Genomic DNA, 21457 nt, shown 5'->3' on the forward strand with positions numbered 1-21457 from the left:
TGACCTACCTCTAGGCCCAGGGCTCCCCTGCTGACCACCCTGATGTGGAGTTTTAACTACAGATGCGGCCCCATACGGCTGGGGTTCGTGCTCCAGTGTGGCTGCTGAGTTGCAGAAGGACTGCCAGCAAATGAGGTGGTCCTGCCCAGATATAGAACAGGTGGGCTTAGGCCTGCTGGCAGGCAGGAAGTAAGTCTTTCTTTGAAAAGGGATAAAGTAGCTGTACTGTCCCTATTAGTCTTTAAAGTCAGCATACAATTTTTCTTCAAATTGATGGTCAAAATATAATTTTCTCAGAGCCAGCAACTCCACTTTCTCCATGTATAGCGTAAGCACCTGTAATGTTCTCCTAACAAAGTGGAGAACAACAGAAGGGCTCCTCCCAGGGCCTGTCCCCATGGAACCCAGTGGAACCGGGGCCCAATATAAGGTAGGCCAACTGCAAGAGTCTCAGGAAAAGGAGTATGTCTGCGAGGGCCTAGGAGGGGTCACCTGGTGGGTCCTGCACAGCCTCCAGAGGCTGGTGAGCCCCTTTCAATGTGTTGTGGTCTTCAAGAGGATGATCCAACTGTTGGCAAGTTCTTGGCCTGACCCCAGGCTACAGGCCAGGGCACCACGGATGGCCATGGAGGCTGGCGCTGCACAGCGGCCCAGGTCTGTGTGCGTGTCGACCCATCTCGTCATGGTCCTGAGTGTGCTGGTGACTGTAGTGTGTGGTGTCACTCCCTTGTTCCCATGGCTTTCTAGCAGAACCGGTGGCCCTGATGGCTACTTGGTCGGCTTGCCCCCTTGTACTTGGACTTAGACCTCCTTATCCTGGACACAGCCAGTGAGTCCTTGTAGAATGGCCTGATTGTGTTCCTTGCCCCCTCTGGGGCTCTGGGAGAGGACTCTGCAGGCCATCCTTCTGTCATTTAGACGTGAACATGTGCTCTTGACCACGGCAGACATTGCTCCCTACAAGTGCAGGTAATTGAGAAGGAGGTTACTGGGTTGAAGACCTCAAGCATCCCAGCCTAGGACCGTCTCGAATTCCTGACCACATCCTTCGACCCTGGGGCTTCAGGGACCCTTCAGTCACATTCACACGAGCAGTCAGTTCCCCAGGTTGCCTTTGGAGAAACTTCCCTTCCCACCGCTGAATCAGGCAGGAGCAGAGCCAGGATCCAGGCCGGGCCCAGCGCATCCATGTTGTCTAATCCGTTTTGCCATTTGTGTTGATCTAGGCAGGATTAAGGACACTGCATGACATTGGGCCAGAAATCCGGCGTGCTATATCATGTGATTTGCAAGATGACGAGCCGGAGGAAACAAAACGAGAAGAAGAAGAAGATGTATTCAAAGTAATTATTCCACGCCTAGCTACACACTGGCCACTTGGAAATAGTGGGGCAGGACTCCAGTTTGGGCAGTCGGTGATCCACAAAAGAGCCTGGAGAATGCAAAGCAGCCCCTGGGCCTAGAGGGGCTTATGGACTGTGCTCTCCCCACAGCAGACCTTCGGCACCTCCTCTAGGGCCAGGCCTGCTCCATTCCTGAGCTCACCCCTCTGTCCCACACTAGCAGCTTCAGAGGAGCCTGGCCACGGCCGCTTGGCCAGTGTGGCTGAGCATCCTGAGTCCCACTAGCAGCTGCCTACCTGCACCACCCCCTTCTTCCCTGGGCCAGTTCTTTGACCTGCCAGCCGGCCCCCAGCCCCTCAGCCCGAGAGTATGCCTTCTGCCCAACCTCAGCCAGCCAGCCGTGCTGGGTATAAGTCACCTCAACTTGGAGCGACTGCAAGAGCGCACTCGTGTGATAGCCAAGAGCTTGCTCCCCAGCTCAGGAATCGGTAACCTTCCTCATTTCAGGGGGGACCAGCTGCCACGCAGACACATTCACCCTGATCTGTGAGAAACTCAGATTGTTTTACAGGGATCCTACGGAGCTTACCTAGAATTTGTTTTTCGTGTAGAAAAAGTTACCTAACATAGCTAGCCTGCATCAAATACTTGTTAAATTACCTGGTGTTGTCTCCCATTATTTTGCAGAGAAATGGTGCCCTGCTTGGAAACCATGTCAATCATGTTAATAGTGATAGGAGAGATTCCCTTCAGCAGACCAATACCACCCACCGTCCCCTGCATGTCCAAAGGCCTTCAATTCCACCTGCAAGTGATACTGAGAAACCGCTGTTTCCTCCAGCAGGAAATTCGGTGTGTCATAACCATCATAACCATAATTCCATAGGAAAGCAAGCTCCCAGCTCAACAAATGCCAATCTCAATAATGCCAATATGTCCAAAGCTGCCCCTGGAAAGCGGCCCAGCATTGGGAACCTTGAGCATATGTCTGAAAATGGGCATCACTCCTCCCACAAGCGTGACCGTGAGGCTCAAAGAAGGTCCAGTATTAAAAGGTAACCTTTAAAATGTGTTTGCACTTGGTAATGTAGTGTCTGCCCAAGGCAATTTTTTCTCCCCTGTGCTCTGGCACACACGGGAGATTCCTGGGAGGCATTTGCACTAGAACCTGGGAGTACTGTGAGCTCACAGCCTCGTCAGGCACTAGCCAGTGATGCACCCAGAAGATAAAGGGCCACCAGCCATCCAAGTGGGATGCCCCCTGAAACAGCAGCAGTTACAGGCTCTACCTTCCCCAGTGATGCCAACATACTTTGGGGCAGGGGTTGGCAAACTTTGTCTGTAAAGGGCTACATAGTAAGCATTTTAGGTTTGGGGCACCATACAATCTCCATTGCAGCCACTGAGCTCTGTTGTTGTAGACAGAAAGCAGTCATAGACCATGTGTAAATGCATGGGTGCAGCCATAGCCCGATAAAACTTTATTTACAGACACTGCAATGTGAACTTCATATAGTCACATGTGATGAAATATTTTTATTCCTTTGGGTTTTTTTTTGTTTGTTTGTTTTTTGCAATCCTCTGAAAGTAAGAACCGTTCATAGCTCATGGACAGTATATGGCCTATAAACCATAGTTTGCTGACCTCTGTGCTAAAAACTAGCCTGATATCTGCATTTTAAATTTTGTTGGAAGGATTTAACTTTTATCTTCTCCCTCCCTCCCTCCCATGTTATGCTTGTCCTGGATAGAACCCGCTATTATGAAACTTACATTAGGTATGTGCTCATTGCGTTTGTGTGTTAAATACTCTGTGTCGTAAGTGTGACCTACCGGCCTCTCAACACTGAGGGATGAAACTTCCCTAGAGGCAACTGCCTGGGCCTGTGGACTCCAGGGGCAGAGGTAGCTGCTGCTTTTCTAAGCAAATGAGCTTTGAGGTCCATATGTGTGTAGACTACACAGTCTGTTACAGCCAAGAATGTGCTGGTATTGATGCGCCAGTGTGCCCACTGGCCTCATGATAGCATAGGGAGAGCCCACTGTGCACTTCCGGCTGCCTGGCCCCGGGGAGGCCGGCCAGTGCCTGCTGCTCTCTGAGTTCAAGCCTGTTGTGGGGACTTGATAAGAAAGTGACCCCAACCTCCTGAAGACCAGGGACCAGATCTTCTCTGTCTGTCCTGGAGCCCCCAACGTCTGTGCTGTGTACCCTGCTACGCATTTGCTAAAGTGGGTTGAATTGTGAGTGGGATGATCATTTTCCTGGGAACGGGGGGCTTGGTCTCTTGCTTTCATTGTATCAAGAGAAACCAGCTGCTCAGGAGCAACTTGAGAGCATGAACTTGGAGGGAGCACAGTCCTCTCTTTGGAGGGAGTTGATATAACAGAGCCTGGCTGGTTTTCCTGAGGACCGAGGCCAGGACGGTGGCTTTCAGGGAGACAGCATGACAGTCTTGCCATGTGGGCAAGGCAGGCTTTGAAAACAAGCCAGGTGTCACACGTGTGAGTCCCCCTGGGACACTGAGTTGCAAACCCCTGTGACTTTTCCTGGGATGGATGCAATGGGAAATTGGTTAGGGGTCCTCTTTGTTCCAGACCCTGAAGTCACACAGGCCAGGGCAGGAAGGATCAGAGCCTTTTCCCTGGGACTGCGGATCCCTGCAGGCCTCTATGTCCATTTCCTTGTTCTCTTCCCCCAAATTACACCGACTCCTTTGGCGCTGTGGCCCCTGGGCATAGTGGTTTGGCGCCGGCATCGTGCAGGGTACCGAGAGAGAGATGTGCTCACACGTGGAGCCTGAGCAGTCCAGTCCCGGGTGCACCGGGGAGAAGTCAGGGGCATGTGGGGGGCGGGGGGAGCTGGCCTCCCGCCGCGGCCTGGCTACGGGAGGTGTCTGCCGCCTGCCTGGGCGCTCAGGCCCTGTCTCGCAACCGCAGGTCTGACTCAGGAGATGAGCAGTTCCCAACTATTTGCCGGGAAGATCCAGAGGTACACGGCTATTTCAGCGACCCCCGCTGCTTGGAGGAGCAGGAGTATTTCAGTGGTGAGGAGGGCTCTGAGGATGCCGGCTCACCGGCCGGGAGCAGGTGAGCGGCTCTGCGGCTCGGGCTGACGGTAGGAGGCCTGGCTGTCTCCCGCCCCTCGTGCCCTGAAGCCAGGGCCCACGTGCACTACACCTGGCCTGCCCTGGGAAGTGAGGCAGAGCACAGACTCTGGGCCAGAGGGAAAGCGGGAGCAGGAGAAATAGGGCCAGAAAGGCAGGGTGGAGGCTGCTCTTTCAGACCAGCTGCTACCAGGACCCCGAGTCTTCCGTGAGGCCGAGGACTGCCTTGCTCTCAGCCAGTCCAGGGTGTTCAAGAAAGGTGGGTCTGTCCGAGCTGACAGGCAGGACTTGTTAACTAGGATCTCGGGCGCCCCTTACCGTCTCTTTTGGCCTTTTTGACCACCAGGCAGAACTACAGCTACTACAACAGATACCCAGGCAGCAACTGGGACTTCGAGCGGCCTCGAGGCTACCATCACCCCCAAGGCTTCTTGGAAGATGACGACTCACCCATTTGCTATGACTCTCGGAGATCTCCAAGGAGACGCCTACTACCTCCCACCCCAACATGTGAGGCCAGATTTTTTGTTTTGGGTGAAGCCTTCCAAGGAACAGTGTGCCCCTCCCCCAACCCCAGCCCCCCTGGGGGAGTGTGACAAATGTGGTCCTGCTTTGTTAGGGACTGTCAGCCCTCCAACCTCCCTGGTTGGAGATCCTACCGGCTTTCCTTTCTGTCTCATCTGTATCTCACGTGATAGAGCTCGGACAACTTTAGTGCTGTTCTTGACTCTCTGAGAACAGAGGAAGGCAGTATGTGGCCTAAATGTCCATAGTATGTGGCATCTGATAAGGGGCTTTTTGTGCATGTTATCATTGCCTTTGAGCCCGAGGCCCATCCTGTGAGGTAGGTAAGATGTGTGCCATGTCGTTGTCAGGCCCTCTCCTGACAGAGGAGGGTGGAAGGGATCAGCCCTGTGCAGAGCTGGACCTGAGCCCAGGCCTATCCCACCCAGCCCCACGTCTCTGAAGGCCACCTGGGGACTCTTGATGTCCATCTCTTCTCAGTCCCCACCAGGGAGTGCCCCCTCACCTCCCCGTCCTCCCGTCTTTCATCTTTGCCACGGGTCAGCCAATGCCATTGTTCACGGGGCAGGTTTTGGCCTTGGTGGTGACTTCTAGGGTCAGCACCCCCATCCTGGGGCTGGAGGAATCCCATCCTGCTGAGAAGACGTGGGGGCTGGCTGCTCCCCACCTGTTTTGCCTATGCAGGTGGCCTAAGCAGTGCTGCAGGAGATCTGGGTCACCCCAAGTGAGGAACGTGGGCTGGGGTAAGAAATGTAGCAGTGGCCCCTGCTGCTCCCGGCCGGGGAGTTTGATTTTGCACATGTGGGCATTTTGGTGATTGGTTAAAAAATATCCATTCCTGGTGTTTCTGAGGAATGAAGCATATTTGTGAGTAGGACTCTAATCAGGAACCAAAAATAGCCAAGACACGTTGGCTCCGAGTCTGCTAACTCCGCGTGCAATAACAAGTGTGGCTGGGTGGTGCCTGGGGCCCTCTGCCTCTCTCCAGCTGTCACTGACCTGCTGGGGAGTGTAATCAGACCCATTTCCATGGTTAATATTTAATTCTGCAGCCCCAAACACATGCTGCTAAACAGAGCAATCCTGAGCTCCATAAATACCGGATGACACATGCAGGTGAGGCCAGGTAGAGCCCCTGGCCCACCAGAGGACCATTGCCCTCCCTGGACCTCCCTGTGTCCCCTGTGGTGGCCACATTAATGCCCACCATTCAGAGGCTCTGCCCTGATGAAGCTGAGTGGGCTAGAGCAGATGCCCTTTGTATTCGTAAGGGCAAATAAATAAAATGTATTTTATTTGCTTTACTGCCCATCAGTTCAGACGTTGGGCAGGGAGGAGAACATGGAAGTCTTCAACCTATGTTCTCAGCCGCAGTGGGATTGCTTCCTCTGTCAGAGGTGGTTGTGCACAGCAGATGAGATGACAGGTGTACGCGGACCGATTTTCAAAACTGAAAGGCACTTCCCAAATGAGAGGGATGGTGGCTTCCTCTCCTGGCTCCGAGCCTCTGGCCCTTGCCATCTGATCCTAGGACGGTTCTAGAGGGTGTGCAGCCAGGGGAGGCCCATCCCCCCGTGTGGTGCATGGAAGACAGCAGCTGTCATGCAACTCAGCGAGGAGGAGGGGGCCCGGCATGCCCACAGGGCAGAGCCAGCCAAGGGCTCAGCCCAGTCTTCATGCACTTTTAGATTAGAGCTCACAGAACCTGGTTCCTGCAGCTCCACGTGTGGTCCCAGGAGGCCTGGGAGGCTCGCCTCTGCAGTTTTCCAGTACAGGAATTAGGGGTGTGCAGCGTTTTTGCTGGGGCATGACAAATGCCCTGGGATCTTAGAAAGCAGAAGAGGTTAAACAGACCTCGCTCCTGCCTTGCAAACTATCAGGCCCCCAAGCAGTGAGCCAGCACCTTTGGAGGGTGGAGCTGTTTCCAGAGTCAGCCTCTGGCCTGTGCTTGGGGGCCCAGGATTCAGACTGACCTCCTGGATCCCTTGTCATCACTCAACCCCATGCAGGAGCCTTTCTTTAAAGTGGGCGTTAATAGGACAACCATGTTCTTTATCCTTAGAGGTGTTCTTTTCTGTTTTTATCTTCAGTGCTAGAGAAGCTGGGTCTTTCCCAACAAAAGAATTTGCTTCGTATCTGGCTGAGCTGGTAGCAGGTCACCCCCCACCCCTTAAAGCAGGTAGAAGCACGGGAGCACCAGCGAGAGGCCACGTCCCCCAGAGACACTTAGGATGTCTGCAGGGTGAGAAGGGGGTCAGTCAGCAAGCAGCCGTAGGATTCTAGAAGGACCTTGTTGTTCTTGGCCTGAAACGCCGTGCTCCCACAACGTATCCACAGGGCCGGGGCTTCGAATCAGAACAGCCGCACTCCAGAGCCTTTAGCTCTGCCCCGTGAGAACAGGCACTGCATTCACAAGAAACCAGCTTGAACTTGTTAAAAACGTCCCTCGGCTGGGCAGCTTCTTCATCCTCCCTCCCAAAGTTCTGAGGCCTCCCTACCTGATGCTTTTCCTCGGACCTGTCGCTTGCTTCCTGTTGGGCTCTCTGCTGAATGTCCAGCGGGCCACCCTCAACCCCAGGGCCCCGGGGTCCTGACAGAGCGCTCGGTTCACAAGTGCTGCTGTGCTTCACTTCTCAGCCCGCCGGAGATCCTCCTTCAACTTCGAGTGTCTGCGCCGGCAGAACAGCCAGGAAGAGGCCCCGCCACCCCCCGCCTTCCCCCACCGCACAGCCCTGCCCCTGCACCTGATGCAGCAGCAGGTGAGCTGGTCCACCTGGCCTGGACATCACGGGCCCGATGGGCACCCTGCATGGGACCCACCCTCAGGACACCCCCTTCTCTCTGACTGCCGGCAGCAGGAGGGTCAGAGAGAACCTTCATGTGCACTCGGGTTCAATCCTGTAGCAACCCTATCAAATAGATACGATCGTGAACCCATTTCACAGATGAGCAAATGTCAGGGACAGGGTAGGTGGCTTGCCTGAGCTCACACAGGGGGTGTGTAACCAAGTTGGCCTTTGAATCCAAGGCTGCCAGCTTCCGAAGCTGGGCACTCAGCCTTGGTGCACGCTGCCTTCTGTCCTGGGTGCAGGATATGGGATCTGGTACAACCCCTGACCCAGGGAGTGGCGACCGTTTGCCTGATCCTGAACAATTAGTGCGGCCCTTTATTTGTTCTGAGACGTTGTTCTTTCATTAAAACACGTCTCTAGAGCCCTCTGCGGGCAGGGTCCTGTGGCCCCAAGGGGGCGGGGTAAGCCCCCAGCCCAGACTGCGAGGGGCATGTGGTTCAGGGAGGAGGACCGTCCACAGTTAGGTGATTGGACAGGAGGGGGCCCAAGGTCTGAAGGGAGGGTGGGGGTGCAGCCCACTCACCAGGGCTTTGCCTCAAGGACAAGAATATGGTACTTTTTCTTCCTGAAAAGAGCGCATCAGAGATGCCGTCCACTATGTATGTGTGTCGGGGGTGGGGAGGCGTGCAGGGAGCACCCAGTCCATACATGTGCAGAGAGCCAGCTCGCCCTACATGAGCACACGAACACTAGCTTCCACTACGGGTCTCTGCCAACTTTTTACTCTTCTGCCTTCGGTTTTTATATTAATTTTTAATCATGTCCTACTTTATTGTGAAAGGACAAAGTTTGGGCAGGCCCAGCCGTCAAATGCCATGAACCAAGTAGGCACAGAGGTCTACACGAGCACATGTGTGAAAATGCCCTTCCCTCTGCCGTCCCGTCCCAATGAGGGCCTGGTTCGTGTCTGCCCTGCCTCCCTCGGGTGGCCACGGCTTCCAGTGGGCCACAGGACTGTGCTGTTCACAAGACCGGGCGTCCGGGGCCCTCTGTGCAGAGGGAGCATCAGGATGCATCTGCTGTGGTGCAGCTGTAGGTGGGAGGAGCAGACCCTGTGCCAGCTGCTGTGAGGACTTGCATTAGAGAAAGGGATCTGTGCTCCTTCCCAGCTGGGCTGGGAACTGCTCGTTTGCCCCGAATGGACTTCATATTTAAACGTAGAGTGATCTGGCTGGTATGTTCACATGCCACAGGGCCAGTGTCTTCCCTAATTCTCCACTGCTCAGCAGCAATTTCGTGAATTAGTGGCTGATTCCTACTTGGGAACAGTCATAGCGCATTTGGGGAAACACAAAACGGTCCGCTAGAAAGCCGGCTTTTACTGCCCATGTCCTTTTAAAGTCATTGTCCGAGGCTGCCTTTGTCCAGCTTTTGTGCCTCCTGCTTGGTCTGCGTGAGGCCTGCGGCCTGCACCTGAGGACCTCTGGCCTTCCCACCTCCCCTCTCCCCTCAGATCATGGCAGTTGCGGGCCTGGATTCCAGTAAAGCCCAGAAGTACTCGCCGAGCCACTCAACCCGGTCATGGGCCACCCCTCCGGCGACCCCTCCGTACCGGGACTGGACACCGTGCTATGCACCCCTGATCCAGGTGGAGCGGCCAGAGGCCCTGGACCAGGTCAACGGCAGCCTGCCGTCCCTGCACCGAAGCTCCTGGTACACGGACGAGCCGGGCATCTCGTACCGAACTTTCACACCAGCCAGCCTGACCGTCCCCAGCAGCTTCCGCAACAAAAACAGTGACAAGCAGAGGAGCGCAGACAGCTTGGTGGAAGCAGTGAGTATGGCCCCCCCAGAGCGTGCCACAGATGGGCAGCTCCGCCCGGCGGAGGGGGACCCGCTGGAGCAGCGGTGGTTGTGAGGGTGGGAGGCCCCAGAGCCCAGCTGTGTCGCTTTTTGTCCGATATTGCCCACTGCTCCAAAGCAAAGATGGGACGGACAGCACCAATATACAAATACCACCACTGCCAGTTCTCATGAAGGAGCCGTACCTAGGATTGCACGTGCTGTACCTGCAAATATTGCCAGCTTCTCCTGAAATCTTTTTCCCCAGTGGGGCTTGTTCTTGTTGGGCCATATGTAGTGTTTGAAGTCTGTGATGTTTTCAAAGCCATTGACATTGAGCTATCACGTGTGAGGTCTAATGAACATAAAATCATGTCCTGCAGTTAGGGCTCGAGGTGGCTCCTTTGTCATTCCCCGCCCCACCCCCACCCCCAAAGCCTTGTAACACATTCACGCGATGCATTTGTCCCATACAGGTCCTGATATCCGAAGGTTTAGGACGGTATGCAAGGGACCCAAAATTTGTATCGGCCACAAAACACGAAATCGCCGATGCCTGTGACCTAACCATCGACGAGATGGAGAGTGCAGCCAGCAACCTGCTCAACGGGACTGTACATCCCCGGGCCAACGGGGGTGTGGGCCCCGTGTCACACCGGCAGGACTATGAGCTCCAGGACTTCGGGCCAGGCTACAGCGATGAAGAGCCCGACCCTGGAAGGGATGAGGAGGACCTGGCAGATGAAATGATATGCATCACCACCCTGTAGCCCCCAGGGAGCGGCAGACTGGCTCTGGCCTCAGGTGGGGCGCCAGAGGGCCAGGGAAAAAGTGCCTCGTAGTTAGGAAAGTTTAGGCACTAGTGTGGAGTCCATATTCAATTAGACTTTTGTACAAGTGATGTCATGCCTCGAGGAAGCCATAAACCTGGTAGGGAACAGCCGCGCACGTGTGCCCGGCTCCAGCTGTCGGAAGCAGCAGGTCCAGCCCTCTTGGGGAGGACCGGCGAGGAGGTCGGACAAGCCCAGCCCACTTGTCCAGAGTGCCCCCCCCAGGCGCTCACCCGCGCCCACCCACCTGCTGGCATGGTGGGGAAGGTTAAAGGTGATGACGATCACCACACCTGTGTCATTACCTCAGCCATCGGTCTAGCATATCAGACATTCACTGGGCCCAGCATATCCATTTTTAAACCCTCTTCCCCCAGATACACTGCTTCCTGGTTTCTGTTTAGCTGTTCTGAAATACAGTGTGTAAATCAGGACCTACCTACCAGCCGTCATCCTGAGAGGGGAGCAGGACCTTATCCACGAGGTTTTCTGTTATGTGACCCCAGTTTACAAGAGAGAGCGTCACTCAGTTGGTTTCTGACTGTCAGGTTAAGGGCAACTGTAAACTGGAATAATCATGCACTCGCAACCAGGTAAACTTAGATACGCTAGTTTGTTTAAAAATTATAGATTTACTGTACATGACTTGTAATATACTATAATTTGTATTTGTAAAGAGATGGTCTATATTTTGTAATTATTGTACCGTATTTGAACTGCAGCAATATCTATGGGTCCTAATAATGGTAGTTCCCCACCGAAATCTAGAAATTACTAGCATTTTTACTTGGGCTGTACAGAAGTAGAAGAAATAGAGCCAATTCTCCTTTATTCAGTGAAAAATCTTTTGGGGATGACATTTTAAGTTCGAAAGAACTTGACACTACAGAGATTTTTCTAAAATATTTTGAGTTACTATAAATCTACCTTAACCCAAGACACACCAGATGACGATTTACAGTCTTGGCTTTGGGCAAGAGTGCTAGGATTTGATAGTGGACCTCTGGTCCACTGAGGGTTGCAACTTTTCTACTGACCCTTCGACAAGTTCATTACAGTAGGTCGAGCTGGTTATTCTGACCCTGTGGCGTTCACAGTGGTGGTTTCCTCAGCAGCCCCCACAAGGCATTTTTGAAGTTCCTCTGCCCTTCCTTGCTCCCTGGGGATGGCTACTGTGCTTGTCTTAAGGAGTTGGGGCGGGGAGGGGTGGGGAACGGGGAGGGGGGAGGCAAAGTGATGATCGGTGGGATGAGAACGTCAGAGGTGTCCACAAATCGTATTGTTGCCTTTTTACAAAACATTGCTGTACTGTGTGTTCTCTCCGAGGGCTTTTATATGCAACTGAATGAGGGCTGAAGTTTTCATTAGAACGTACTCACACCCCGATTGTACTTCCTGATGAAAACCCACTTTTGGACCATTAGACCCACCCAGGCTTCCTTTTCTTTTCAAAGAATTACGCCGCCGTTTGTCAACTTTCCTTGGCAGGGATTCCCTGCAGTCAAAAATACAGGTAGCAGTTTTTGGTTCAAAATTTTTAAATATCACCTACATGACCTGTAAATGTTTTGGGTTTTTGTTTTGTTTTGTTTTATAAATAACAACACTTTGTTATGAAGACCTTACAAACCTCTTCTTAAGACATTCTTACTCCAGATCCAGGCAAAAACACTTCCAGGTTTGTAAATGACTATTTCCTGACATAATTTTTTTTTATTAAAACGCAAAATGTTCTTCAGAACAAAACTGTGTAAGAATTTTGTGTTAGGGAGCTCTCCTTGCAAAGACCTGGAGCAGGGCAGGGAGAGCTTCAGAAGGGGCACTCTGCCGAGGGCGGTTCTCTAACTGCATAACTTTGTGTTACCCTCACGGCTCCCTCCTTAATGCAGAAGGTAACACCAGCTGCCGAGAGCAGTTTCTCCTAAAGGGCTAACCCACTGTCCCCATCGTCTCCGCTGGGCATTACTACGACTTAGCAGCAGCCCAAACTGCCCTCCCAGGATGGGGTTTTTTTGGTGCAGGCCACAATCTTTTCCAGTCAGTACTTAAAAACTAGCATTTTTATAAGCTGTACTGCTCTTAACAGGTCTGCTTTAAGCCTGGTTCAATCTCCTATCAACCATTAAGTTGTTCTTTGTAAAAAACAAACAAAAAAAAAAAAACAAAAAACTGAAGTTGTAGAGGATGTGTTATTTTTTCCTTTGCTTTAGAAAGTTTTAAGATTAAATGTCTCTCCTTTTTGGGCCCCCTCCCACCCCCTAAAAAATAGTACATTTGGTTTCTCATGTTTTTCTTAATATCACAAATAGATATGTCAGCTTGGATTTAACTACCAATGAGCAGGATCCTCATTAAGCATTCTCTCTGGTTTCTATCCTGGCAGCCTGGCCAGACAGGGCTTTCTAGCTCTGTCTGGGAGTCTGCCCAAGCTTGGGAAGCTTCTTGGTACACAGGGCACACAGCATGGGCTTTACCTACCTTACTGCTGACCCCACGCTTATGAAAGGAACCAGGGAAGTTTATTTCACATTATTTTTTATGGTCTTTAGTGTCTTTGCCAACTGCCTGTTCTCCTACAAAGGTTTCCGCTGCTATGATGGGCGTTGGTTTGTTCTGAACACTGGTCAGCCACAGAGCTATCGTCTGGCACAGAGCTCCAGCTCCTACCAGACTCAAAAACAGACACCAGCTGGGCTCTCGTTGACAAAGTTTTTATTTCTCCAAAATAATATTCTTTCCTTCCTGGGGGCTTCAGAGGGCAGGTGAGAATAGGAGAATGGGGAGCAGGCCTGGGGCCCTTGCCTCCAACATGGGAGCACCAGCGAGAGTGGCCTTGCAGACACCCTGTGGGGATGGTGGCAGGAGAGAGGGAATGGGAGACGGCCTGGGTCTCAGAACAGGGCTGGTGGAGAAGGCATGTGTTTCCCTCTAGGTTTTAAGGGAAAAGGATGTAGATATTAGATCTGATGTTAAGTTGGCAGAAACAGGAAACGGCCTTTGTGGGGAGGAAAAGGGTTTGGCTGGAGAGAAGCTATCTGATTTTATGGAAATGAGGATTCCTACAGTTGGCCCGGAAGCAGAGAGGCTGCACGTCTGGAAGCCAGGATCCGGCTTCCAGGACCTGCCATTCCTGGTCATGCTGCTGGCGAGCTGCTCCGGTTTCCGTGCCGTCTATCCTCCGTTCTACCAGGAAGAACCTTCTGTTGATGCAGCAGCTTGAACGCAGTCTTCTTCAAAGGGGTCCGTGCCCGGAGCCCATTCAGGTATATACACAGCTTCCTGTTACACTTTTTCAACCGTTTTTTGAAAAGTACATTCTTCTGTTTAGGTATCATGGGTGCTTTGCCAAGGGGCTTCAAGAAGATTCTCTCAGGGCTGAGTGCTGGCCTGGTCTCTGGGGGCCCCCAAGGGACGCCTGACTGTGGCTCAGCCTCCCTAACCCGATAGGCACTTTTCTCCCCTCTCTGGCTTCCCCAGCCAACAGCCCTCTTTCTGAGGCTGAAGGTTCCCTCATGGCAATGGAACCTTGAGATGGCCTATTATGACACGGGCCACTATTCCACTCCGCCAGACGGCTGCACGCTCCCCTGTCCTGGCTGGAGCGAGGAGCTACTTCAAAGCACACTATTCCATCTTGTGGCTGAACCCCGACAACACAGTGTTTCGCCTTGACTTCTGTGGGGCCTGGATACAGAACACTCGCGGTCCACTCTATTTATGCATCTGGCTACACTGTATGATCATATGGGATGAGGCTCGGTGACCGAGAGTGGAAGAGGGGCCTAGATGTAATCCAGCCGTGCAAGATCACGTACCTCCTCTCACCTCTGCTTATCTTACAATACAGACACAGGAGGCAAAGCAGCCACTGCCCCAGAGACTGAGACCACCACAGCATAGAATGGCTGTGTCACCTGGCTTACCCGCACTAGACAAGGTTAGCACAGTCACAGGCAGGCCTGGACCCCTCCACCTACCCAACTTGTCACTCATTGGCCCTCAGAGCAGTGAGATTGGCAGCTGCCCTCCTCTGATCTTCCTTCACCCCTGCAGGCGGCTCCCAGGTCCTGAGGCTGACAGTTGTAGACCATGGCTGCAGGGGCACACGGGGACTTCCCTAGAAGAAATCAATCTCTTGGCAGATTTAGAACCTCCCGTGGGACAGAAAATGCAGCAAGATACAGGTAAGAGTAAACCAGAGCCACTTAAAATTTTTAAAGGAAGGAGAGGTGTCATGGTTTTCTTCTCTCCATCTTTCTGGAAGGTCTGTCTCACAAACACAAGTTGTCGCTGTCTGGCCTCCATGACACCTCGATCCACTCTGACCCCGGGGGGAAGCCTGGAACGCCCCCATTTTCTTCCCCTCCCTGTTCTGTGTCTAGCACAGCAGCTTTCCATGGAACAATCCTTTTCTCCCCTACTGTGGGAAGTGGCCTTGGAGATCTTTAGAAAGATCCATCCAAAACACATTTAATTTCCATTACCCTGTGAGAGCAGTCTGGCTAAGGCATCTCCATTCAAAAAGAAGTTACTGGATTACATTATTGGATTATAGGAAGTTTAAAGATCAAAGAACTATTTTAAATGCTTCTTGTATCTGCTCTCCGCCCCCCTCCCCCCCCCCAATTCAAATCTTTGCCAACTTATTTTTTCTTTCACTCAGTTGTACTTTTACAGGATCGGGTACCTAGTTTGACTTGACAACTTTTTCCATCAGCCTCAGCTCCATCCCAGTCGGGTCCTGTGGATGTCCGCAGAATACGAATTAGCCGGCTTTGTCCGCTGTGAGTCGCTTCCCCAGGGTGATGGGAAAGGGTCCTCTTGGGCTAGCTGCTTTGGCATGGAGCAGTGGTCTGGTCTGTGGGTCTGCTCTGGATTTCTAGGTTTCCCTGGTAACAGGAAAATCTTTTAAAATGTTAAATCATGAAACCTATGGGAGTGAAGAGACTCTCCAGAAGCTTCTTTAGATCAAGGTCCAGAAATCTTCCCATTGGGCTGTGTTTAGTAAGAACCAGAGCACTGGCGAGGTGGGCCCTCAGAGTGGCCTGAGTGGGATCGGGAAGCACGGGGGAAGTCTGTGTTTCTCCCAGCAGGCAGCTTGCCCTCCAAACAGGGACACCGGAGGCTTACGCACAGGCCTCAGCTACAGCATGCAGCCTGAGGTGGGGGATGCCCCCACCCTGAGAACCCAGTGTGGTCTAGCCACCACCTAGCCTCTGGGCACAGCACCCTGCTCTTAGAGCAGCTCGCCTTAAGAGGGAGGCCTGAGAGGGAACCACTTCCCTCAAGTCTGACCAGAACCTGGACTATTAAGACAAGGCCATGGCAGAAGTTAACCATCATCCTCCTTTGGCCTGTCCCTTGGTCCCCTCTGCTGCCCCTTCAGGAGGCAGGGGGAGGGGCCCGCAGGAAAATGCTGGGGAAAAGAAACCTGCTTTGCTGCCCTGATACTGGTCTCCCATCCTAAGAGATTAACCCATTCTCAGCCACTGAATTCTAACATTCTAGACAGTTTCAGGAAAGGGCACTGAGGGCAGGGACTCTGCTGACCCCCTTGGCTTGTCAGGAGGCTTCTCAGGCAGTGACTGCCTCAGCGCTGGGTGGCCAGACTTCCGGGCTTATAGACAGGGACGTCCTTGTCCTGGAGTGCAGGCTGCCCCTTGATGATGTCAGCTGCTTTCTCTGCGATCATGATGGTGGGGGCGTTAAGGTTGCCGCTGACCACACTGGGCATGATGGAGGCATCAACCACGCTGAGGTTTTCCACTCCAAGCACCCTGGTCTGTGGGTCCACCACGGCAGTGGGGTCAGAGGGCTGGCCCATCTTACAGGTGCACGAGGGGTGGTAGGCGCTGTCCGCTTTTGCCCGCACAAAGGCATCTATCTCTTTATCTGACTGCACGTGGCTTCCTGGCTGGAGCTCTTTCCCCCGGAACGGTTCTAGGGCTTTCTGAGCAAAAATTTCTCTGGTCAGCTTCACACACTGTCGGAAGTCCTTAATGTCGGCTTCTATTGACAAGAAGAAATAGGTGAGGTGATTCCTTTTACCATGCTGGCTCTGCCAACGGATTCTGAGCACAGAGAGGCTCAGTAAGCTGCCCCAGGGGACACAGTTCAGGGACATGGAGCCACCAGATTGCCTGTCACCTACTCAGAGCCAGTTAGACTGCAACCAAGCAGCATCCCATGAAGGCAAACAGCACCCTAGGTGGACACAGCCTCCCCCGGGGGCCCTAGGTTTAACTTGGAGGTGAGACCGTACACCCTGCCTCCGCCAGTGTGGCTGTGAGCATGCTACGGGTCATTATCGAGCAAGACCTGCCCAGTGGGGAGTGCTCGGTTTTGCTGCATGCAAAGAGGCAGGCCCAGGAATGTAATCTGCTTCTGGACGAAACTCAGAGTTAACGAGCAACAGTCTCTGTGAGCCCCAGTGTACACAGCCAGATCTCCTTGCACCTTCTGGCAGATTGTTCTGAAAGCAACAAATCTCTCCTGCTGTGTAAAAGGACATCCCAGGGTTACTTTAAGGGCCCCAGGGCACTACCTAGCAGCATGTGCCCAGTTTATAGCCTAGAATTGGGGCGGGGGTGATGTGTCTCGGAAAATGTGGTCCAGGAGTAGGATTCAGAGATAAATGTAAACCCCATGAAGGCATTCATTCATTCATTCATTCATTGAACAAATGACTCGGCAAGCCCAGGTCCGGGGGAGACAGAGGGGTTGGAGAATTACCTGTTGACAAGTAGTTGGGTTGAATCACCGGGTGGTCCCGGGGGTTGGCACTTCTCAGTTTGAGCCAGCCCACACTCGTGCCCCGCATGGTCCCCACATGCACCTAGAAGAACCAGAGGAAGCTGTGACCTCCTTCAACTTTCTGAGTCAGTAGCTTAGGCCCTGGGGTTTCCTGTGGGCTGAGACTCCACATCCAAAGGCAATTAAGAGCAGACACATTTTAGTATTTGTTTGCATCTTACCCCCTCCCCCGCTTCCACAAGTGATCACCTTGCTGAATCACTGCTGCTTCCTGGTTTTATACATGATGTCTTAAACTTCCAGGGGCTGGAAATCCCAGGGCCGTTGGCCTCATTTGTCTATTTCTGGCAGTCTAGATCCATAGAGCATCTGCCCTCAGCTGGGTGCAGGTCTCCGCTTTCCACGTACCACACACACTGCCTCATGATGACTCCAGACTCCTCCTCTCCCCTCCGACCCACTGAGCAGCTGGGGGACAGGGCACAGGCTCCTGGGCCTCACCCCACCCCCACCGGAGGGCCCTGCTGCATTGAGCAGGGCGCTGCTTGATGACAAAGATGAAGGTGTCTGCTCACCTGGTAAGCTTCCTGCTGGGTGGGGACCCGTCCGTGGTCGATCACTTGGGATGGCAGGAAATGGAACTGGATGTCCGGGTGAGGGACCCCAGGCTGGCTCCGGATGAATCCGCCTGTTTCCAGATGGGCTGTGGCTCCATCCCCTGAGGATCAGAAGAGTGGATCAGGGCATGGCAGGCTACGCCCCCACCCTCATCCCTCCTGGCCTCTGTTCTGGTGCCTGGACCCATGTGCTCAACTCTGGAGTCTCTCCCTCAGGTGGGCTCACCCAACACCACAGGTTTTAACATCAGCTACATGCCAAGGGCCTTTCGGCTTTGCCACGCCTCCCCCCCCCCCCCCCCCCACCGGCGTCCTCCACCACAGACCCAACTGTGAGGCCTGATGTGGCCCGGTATCCTGAACTTTCCCACCCCAGGCTCTACCCCTGACAGGCTGTTCTTTCATACAAGGCCTAAGTCAGACATTCGAGCTGTCCCTGCCTCCTCCTCTTCTTCGTCACCCACCATCTGACCCTCAGAAAGCCTCACTGACTTCAGCTCCAAAATCTACTGGGATCCATCTACTTGGCAATACCCCTCCCCACCCCCTCCCTCAGCCCAGGCTGAGACCCCCTCCTCACTGGCAGCTCCAGTGGACTCCTTGCTGGTGTCCCGGCCTACCCTCATGATGGAGTCTCTTCCATCGCACCCCTGCTTTCTCCTCAACATGCTGCAGTCTCCCTGGCCCAACAGACTTGTTCTTCGAACACCAGATGCCTAGACCTGGGGCCTTTGTACATACTCTCCCTAGCTCTCAGATATACTCTGTCACCATTCCCTACTTTATTAACACCCTGATCTTAAAACTTAAGCATGTTTACGTGGTTTCTTTCCACTGACCCCACCAAAGTGTAAGCTCCCCAAGGGAACCTGCCTTATTGGCACAGCACACAGTACGTGGCAGGTGTGGGAGAAACACATGCTGAATACGATTTCAAAGCACCACTTCCTACCCGGGGGACTGCTCTGGGACTCCGAAACAAACAAACTGCTGAGAAATGGATGCTGAGTGTGCTTTTTCTCCAGGCTCCTTGGAGCCCAGAGGGTGTCCAGCATGAGGCCATCCCTGGCTATCTGTAAGGAAGAGTGGCACCCAGGTTCGGGAGTCTCACCCTGGACAGGCCCTGGGCCACCTCATCTGGTCCTCACAACAGCCTTCCAGGCAGGACTATGTATCCCCATCATGCAGATAGGGAAGCTGAGGCAGATGGTATAGCTAAGTTCTGAACAAGTGACTTGAAGCCAGAGCCCTTGCTCAGCACCTTAGGAAGGAGGCTGTGCTGCCCACAGACCAGTTCTACTATGGTCCCAGACCAGCACACCCACCTGTGAACTTCCAGAGCCACTCTAGACCAATCCGGACTTTCCTCAAGGGCTTCTGTGCTGAATGGAGAGTGATGGGGAGGGTACATGCCTGCTGGATGTATATCTCCAGGTGGTCTTGCAGGTTCTGGCCAACTCCTGAAATGGGAGGGAATGGTTAGGAAAGATGGCTTCCAAGAGGGGCTTATTAGCTGTACCTGGCCTCTTGACTTCCTCTGGTTTTGAAAACTTCCCCTAAACCTATCCACATACCTGCTGAGCCAGCTCCTGCTTATTCCTCAGGTTTCTGCTTAAAGGTTGCCTCCTGGGACGCCATCCCTACGCTCATTGCCAAGTCTAGTCCTCTCATGCTGCCCAAGCCACCTGCCCTTATCACTCACTCCCGGGGCAGTCCCTGTAACCATCCCGATGCCTTCCTGCCATGCAGCACCCTCCCTGAGGGTAGGGCCCAGGCATTCAGCAGGCACCTCTCAGTAAGCTGTTGTCAGATGGACCGACGGCCCCACCTGCACCTCCAGGGAAGAAGGGAATCAGGGCTTGTCATGCTGGGCAGACACTGTCACAGGCCAGCACTTTCACAAACCTCTTCTGATAAAGCCTCAATACACAAAGGGTCATTTTGGGGGCAGTTTGGGTTATAAGAGAGATAAGAAGCCCTAATGGGCATTAAAGACAGTTTGTAAGATAAATTTTAGGCTTGGAATAATTGTCTTAACATGAAAAGCATGCTCTGAAACACCGAGTTGGCTTCTTTAATGTCAGGGCTGCTGCTGAGTCCTGAGGACAGAAAACACATAGGCCTGGACCCCTCTCACCCTTGGGCTGCCCTGGTGACATATCCGAGCCTGGCCCAGTGGGCTTTTCAGGTGGAAGCTCGCTGCTGGAGGGGCATCACTTCTCAGTGGGACAGTAGGGCCAGGAAAGGGGAAAAACAACACAAAGATTGGGGTCCCTGGGATAGGGCTGTCCAGTGAGGCTCATGGGAAGAATGTGGCCGTTCTGAGGAAAGCTGACTGCTGCCCCCTCCCCAGCTCCACGCTAATGCACTTCAATAAGCTGTTTTATTAGCAGAGGCCCCCTCTGAGGATCAGCAGCAAAGGGAGCTCACCGGGAAGGTGGCACACCACCGGGATACCCAGTTTCCTGAGGTCGTCTGCGTTGCCGACACCCGAGAGCATGAGCAGCTGTGGAGAGTTGATGGCGCCCCCGCTCAGAATTACCTCCTTGCTGGCGTAAGCCTGGAAGAGGCAGAGACACGCAGGTCATGCTTCCTGAAAAGCGAGACAGAACACCGAGAGCGTGGCCTTGGTGTGATGTCCCCAAGTGGTGGGGGGGGATCCCGTTCCCAGGCCCCAGAGTAAGGAAGGGGATGCTCAGCGGGCCGCTCTATGAAGGGCGCTCCACACATGCAGCTCCCGGGTGCGGGTGCAACACTGAAGCGCGCTTCACATGCTGATACGTTCTGCAACAGTCACACTGTAACGATGGTCCTGTAGAGCCCCAGACACTCCAACAAGCATCTTCAATAAAGCAAGCAGTGAGTCAGATCTTCACATAGAGGCAGATGGATCCTGACACACTGCTAAGTGGAGAACAGCATAGTGCTGGGGGCACTGGGTGGCTCAGCCAGTTAGGCATCTGGCTCTTGATTTTGGCTCAGTTCATGGGATCAAGCCCTGCATTAGGTTCTGTGCTGACATAATGGAGCCTTCTTGGGATTCTCTCTCTCTCTGCCCCTTCCCCTGCTTGCACATTTTCTCTCAAAAATAAATGAATACATATTTTTAAAAAGTGTAGTGTTGAAATATGGATTATGATCACATTTGTGGTTTTTAAAGCCTTAGTACAAACCTATCAATTTCTCAAAAGGTATGGAAGGTTCTAGGAGCCTGCTCTGAGGTGGGGAGGGGCAGACAGAGGCTCACAGGAGCCACCATGGGCTCTCTGCAGGTGGCTGGACTGAGGGCTTCCTCACCTCTGAGACCCTGGGGACAAGAGCCCAACTACTACCCACACTAAGCATGACCACAGGGTGACTGCTCATTCCCTTCCATCTCGACTGCGCCAGCCTGGAAGTAACTCACTCACCCGGTGGCTCTGGCCATTCTTGACGTACTCCACACCCACTGCACGCGTGCCTTCAAACAGTACCCTGTTCACAAACGTCTGGGCCTCGGCGGTGAGGTTGGGGCGGCTCAGTGCTGGGTGCAGGTACGCACAGGCTGTGCTCCAGCGCTTGCCTGGCAGACAGAGCAAGGCGATCAGGCACAGTCCCTGCCCCTTTGCCTGATGTGGGGGTGGGAGGGTGGGGCTGAAGAAAGATGGAATG

At 53.3% G+C, this 21457-nt stretch overlaps 2 protein-coding genes and 1 long non-coding RNA gene across 12 annotated transcripts in view; 2 read left to right on the plus strand and 1 right to left on the minus strand.

Annotated features, from left to right (window-relative positions):
* The window catches only part of CACNA1D (calcium voltage-gated channel subunit alpha1 D), a 304424-nt gene extending 292242 nt beyond the window's left edge, over positions 1–12182 (plus strand). For 4 of the 7 annotated variants that reach the window (XM_043587641.1, XM_043587644.1, XM_043587642.1 and 1 more), the window contains 8 exons: positions 1227–1343; positions 2031–2398; positions 3095–3121; positions 4281–4430; positions 4794–4957; positions 7610–7731; positions 9278–9598; positions 10083–12182. In XM_043587641.1, the coding sequence (XP_043443576.1) occupies positions 1227–1343; positions 2031–2398; positions 3095–3121; positions 4281–4430; positions 4794–4957; positions 7610–7731; positions 9278–9598; positions 10083–10376 (1563 nt within the window). In that variant the 3' untranslated portion in view covers positions 10377–12182. Of the gene's footprint in view, positions 1–1226; positions 1344–2030; positions 2399–3094; positions 3122–4280; positions 4431–4793; positions 4958–7609; positions 7732–9277; positions 9599–10082 lie in introns of those variants that run through there. The other 3 variants (XM_043587643.1, XM_043587645.1, XM_043587647.1) reach the window with 2 other exon arrangements.
* Positions 12183–13135: 953 nt separating this feature from the next.
* CHDH (choline dehydrogenase) overlaps positions 13136–21457 on the minus strand; it is a 40403-nt gene continuing 32081 nt past the window's right edge. For both annotated transcript variants that reach the window (XM_043587654.1, XM_043587655.1), the window contains exons 4-10: positions 21217–21368; positions 20237–20366; positions 19132–19266; positions 17765–17907; positions 17169–17271; positions 15987–16445; positions 13136–15325 (exon numbers count right to left, since the gene is read on the minus strand). In XM_043587654.1, the coding sequence (XP_043443589.1) occupies positions 16027–16445; positions 17169–17271; positions 17765–17907; positions 19132–19266; positions 20237–20366; positions 21217–21368 (1082 nt within the window). In that variant the 3' untranslated portion in view covers positions 13136–15325; positions 15987–16026. The remainder of the gene's footprint in view (positions 15326–15986; positions 16446–17168; positions 17272–17764; positions 17908–19131; positions 19267–20236; positions 20367–21216; positions 21369–21457) is intronic.
* On the plus strand, positions 14054–18616 carry LOC122487337. 3 transcript variants are annotated; one of them, XR_006298355.1, is made up of 5 exons: positions 14054–14170; positions 14284–14373; positions 14490–14620; positions 15100–15220; positions 18217–18616. It is a non-coding gene; the product is annotated as an uncharacterized LOC122487337 (long non-coding RNA). The 3 variants fall into 3 exon arrangements; XR_006298356.1 differs by having other exon boundaries at positions 15114–15220; XR_006298357.1 differs by having other exon boundaries at positions 15154–15220.

This window comes from Prionailurus bengalensis, chromosome A2 (assembly GCF_016509475.1).
Source record: "Prionailurus bengalensis isolate Pbe53 chromosome A2, Fcat_Pben_1.1_paternal_pri, whole genome shotgun sequence".
NCBI classification, from domain to species: domain Eukaryota; kingdom Metazoa; phylum Chordata; class Mammalia; order Carnivora; family Felidae; genus Prionailurus; species Prionailurus bengalensis.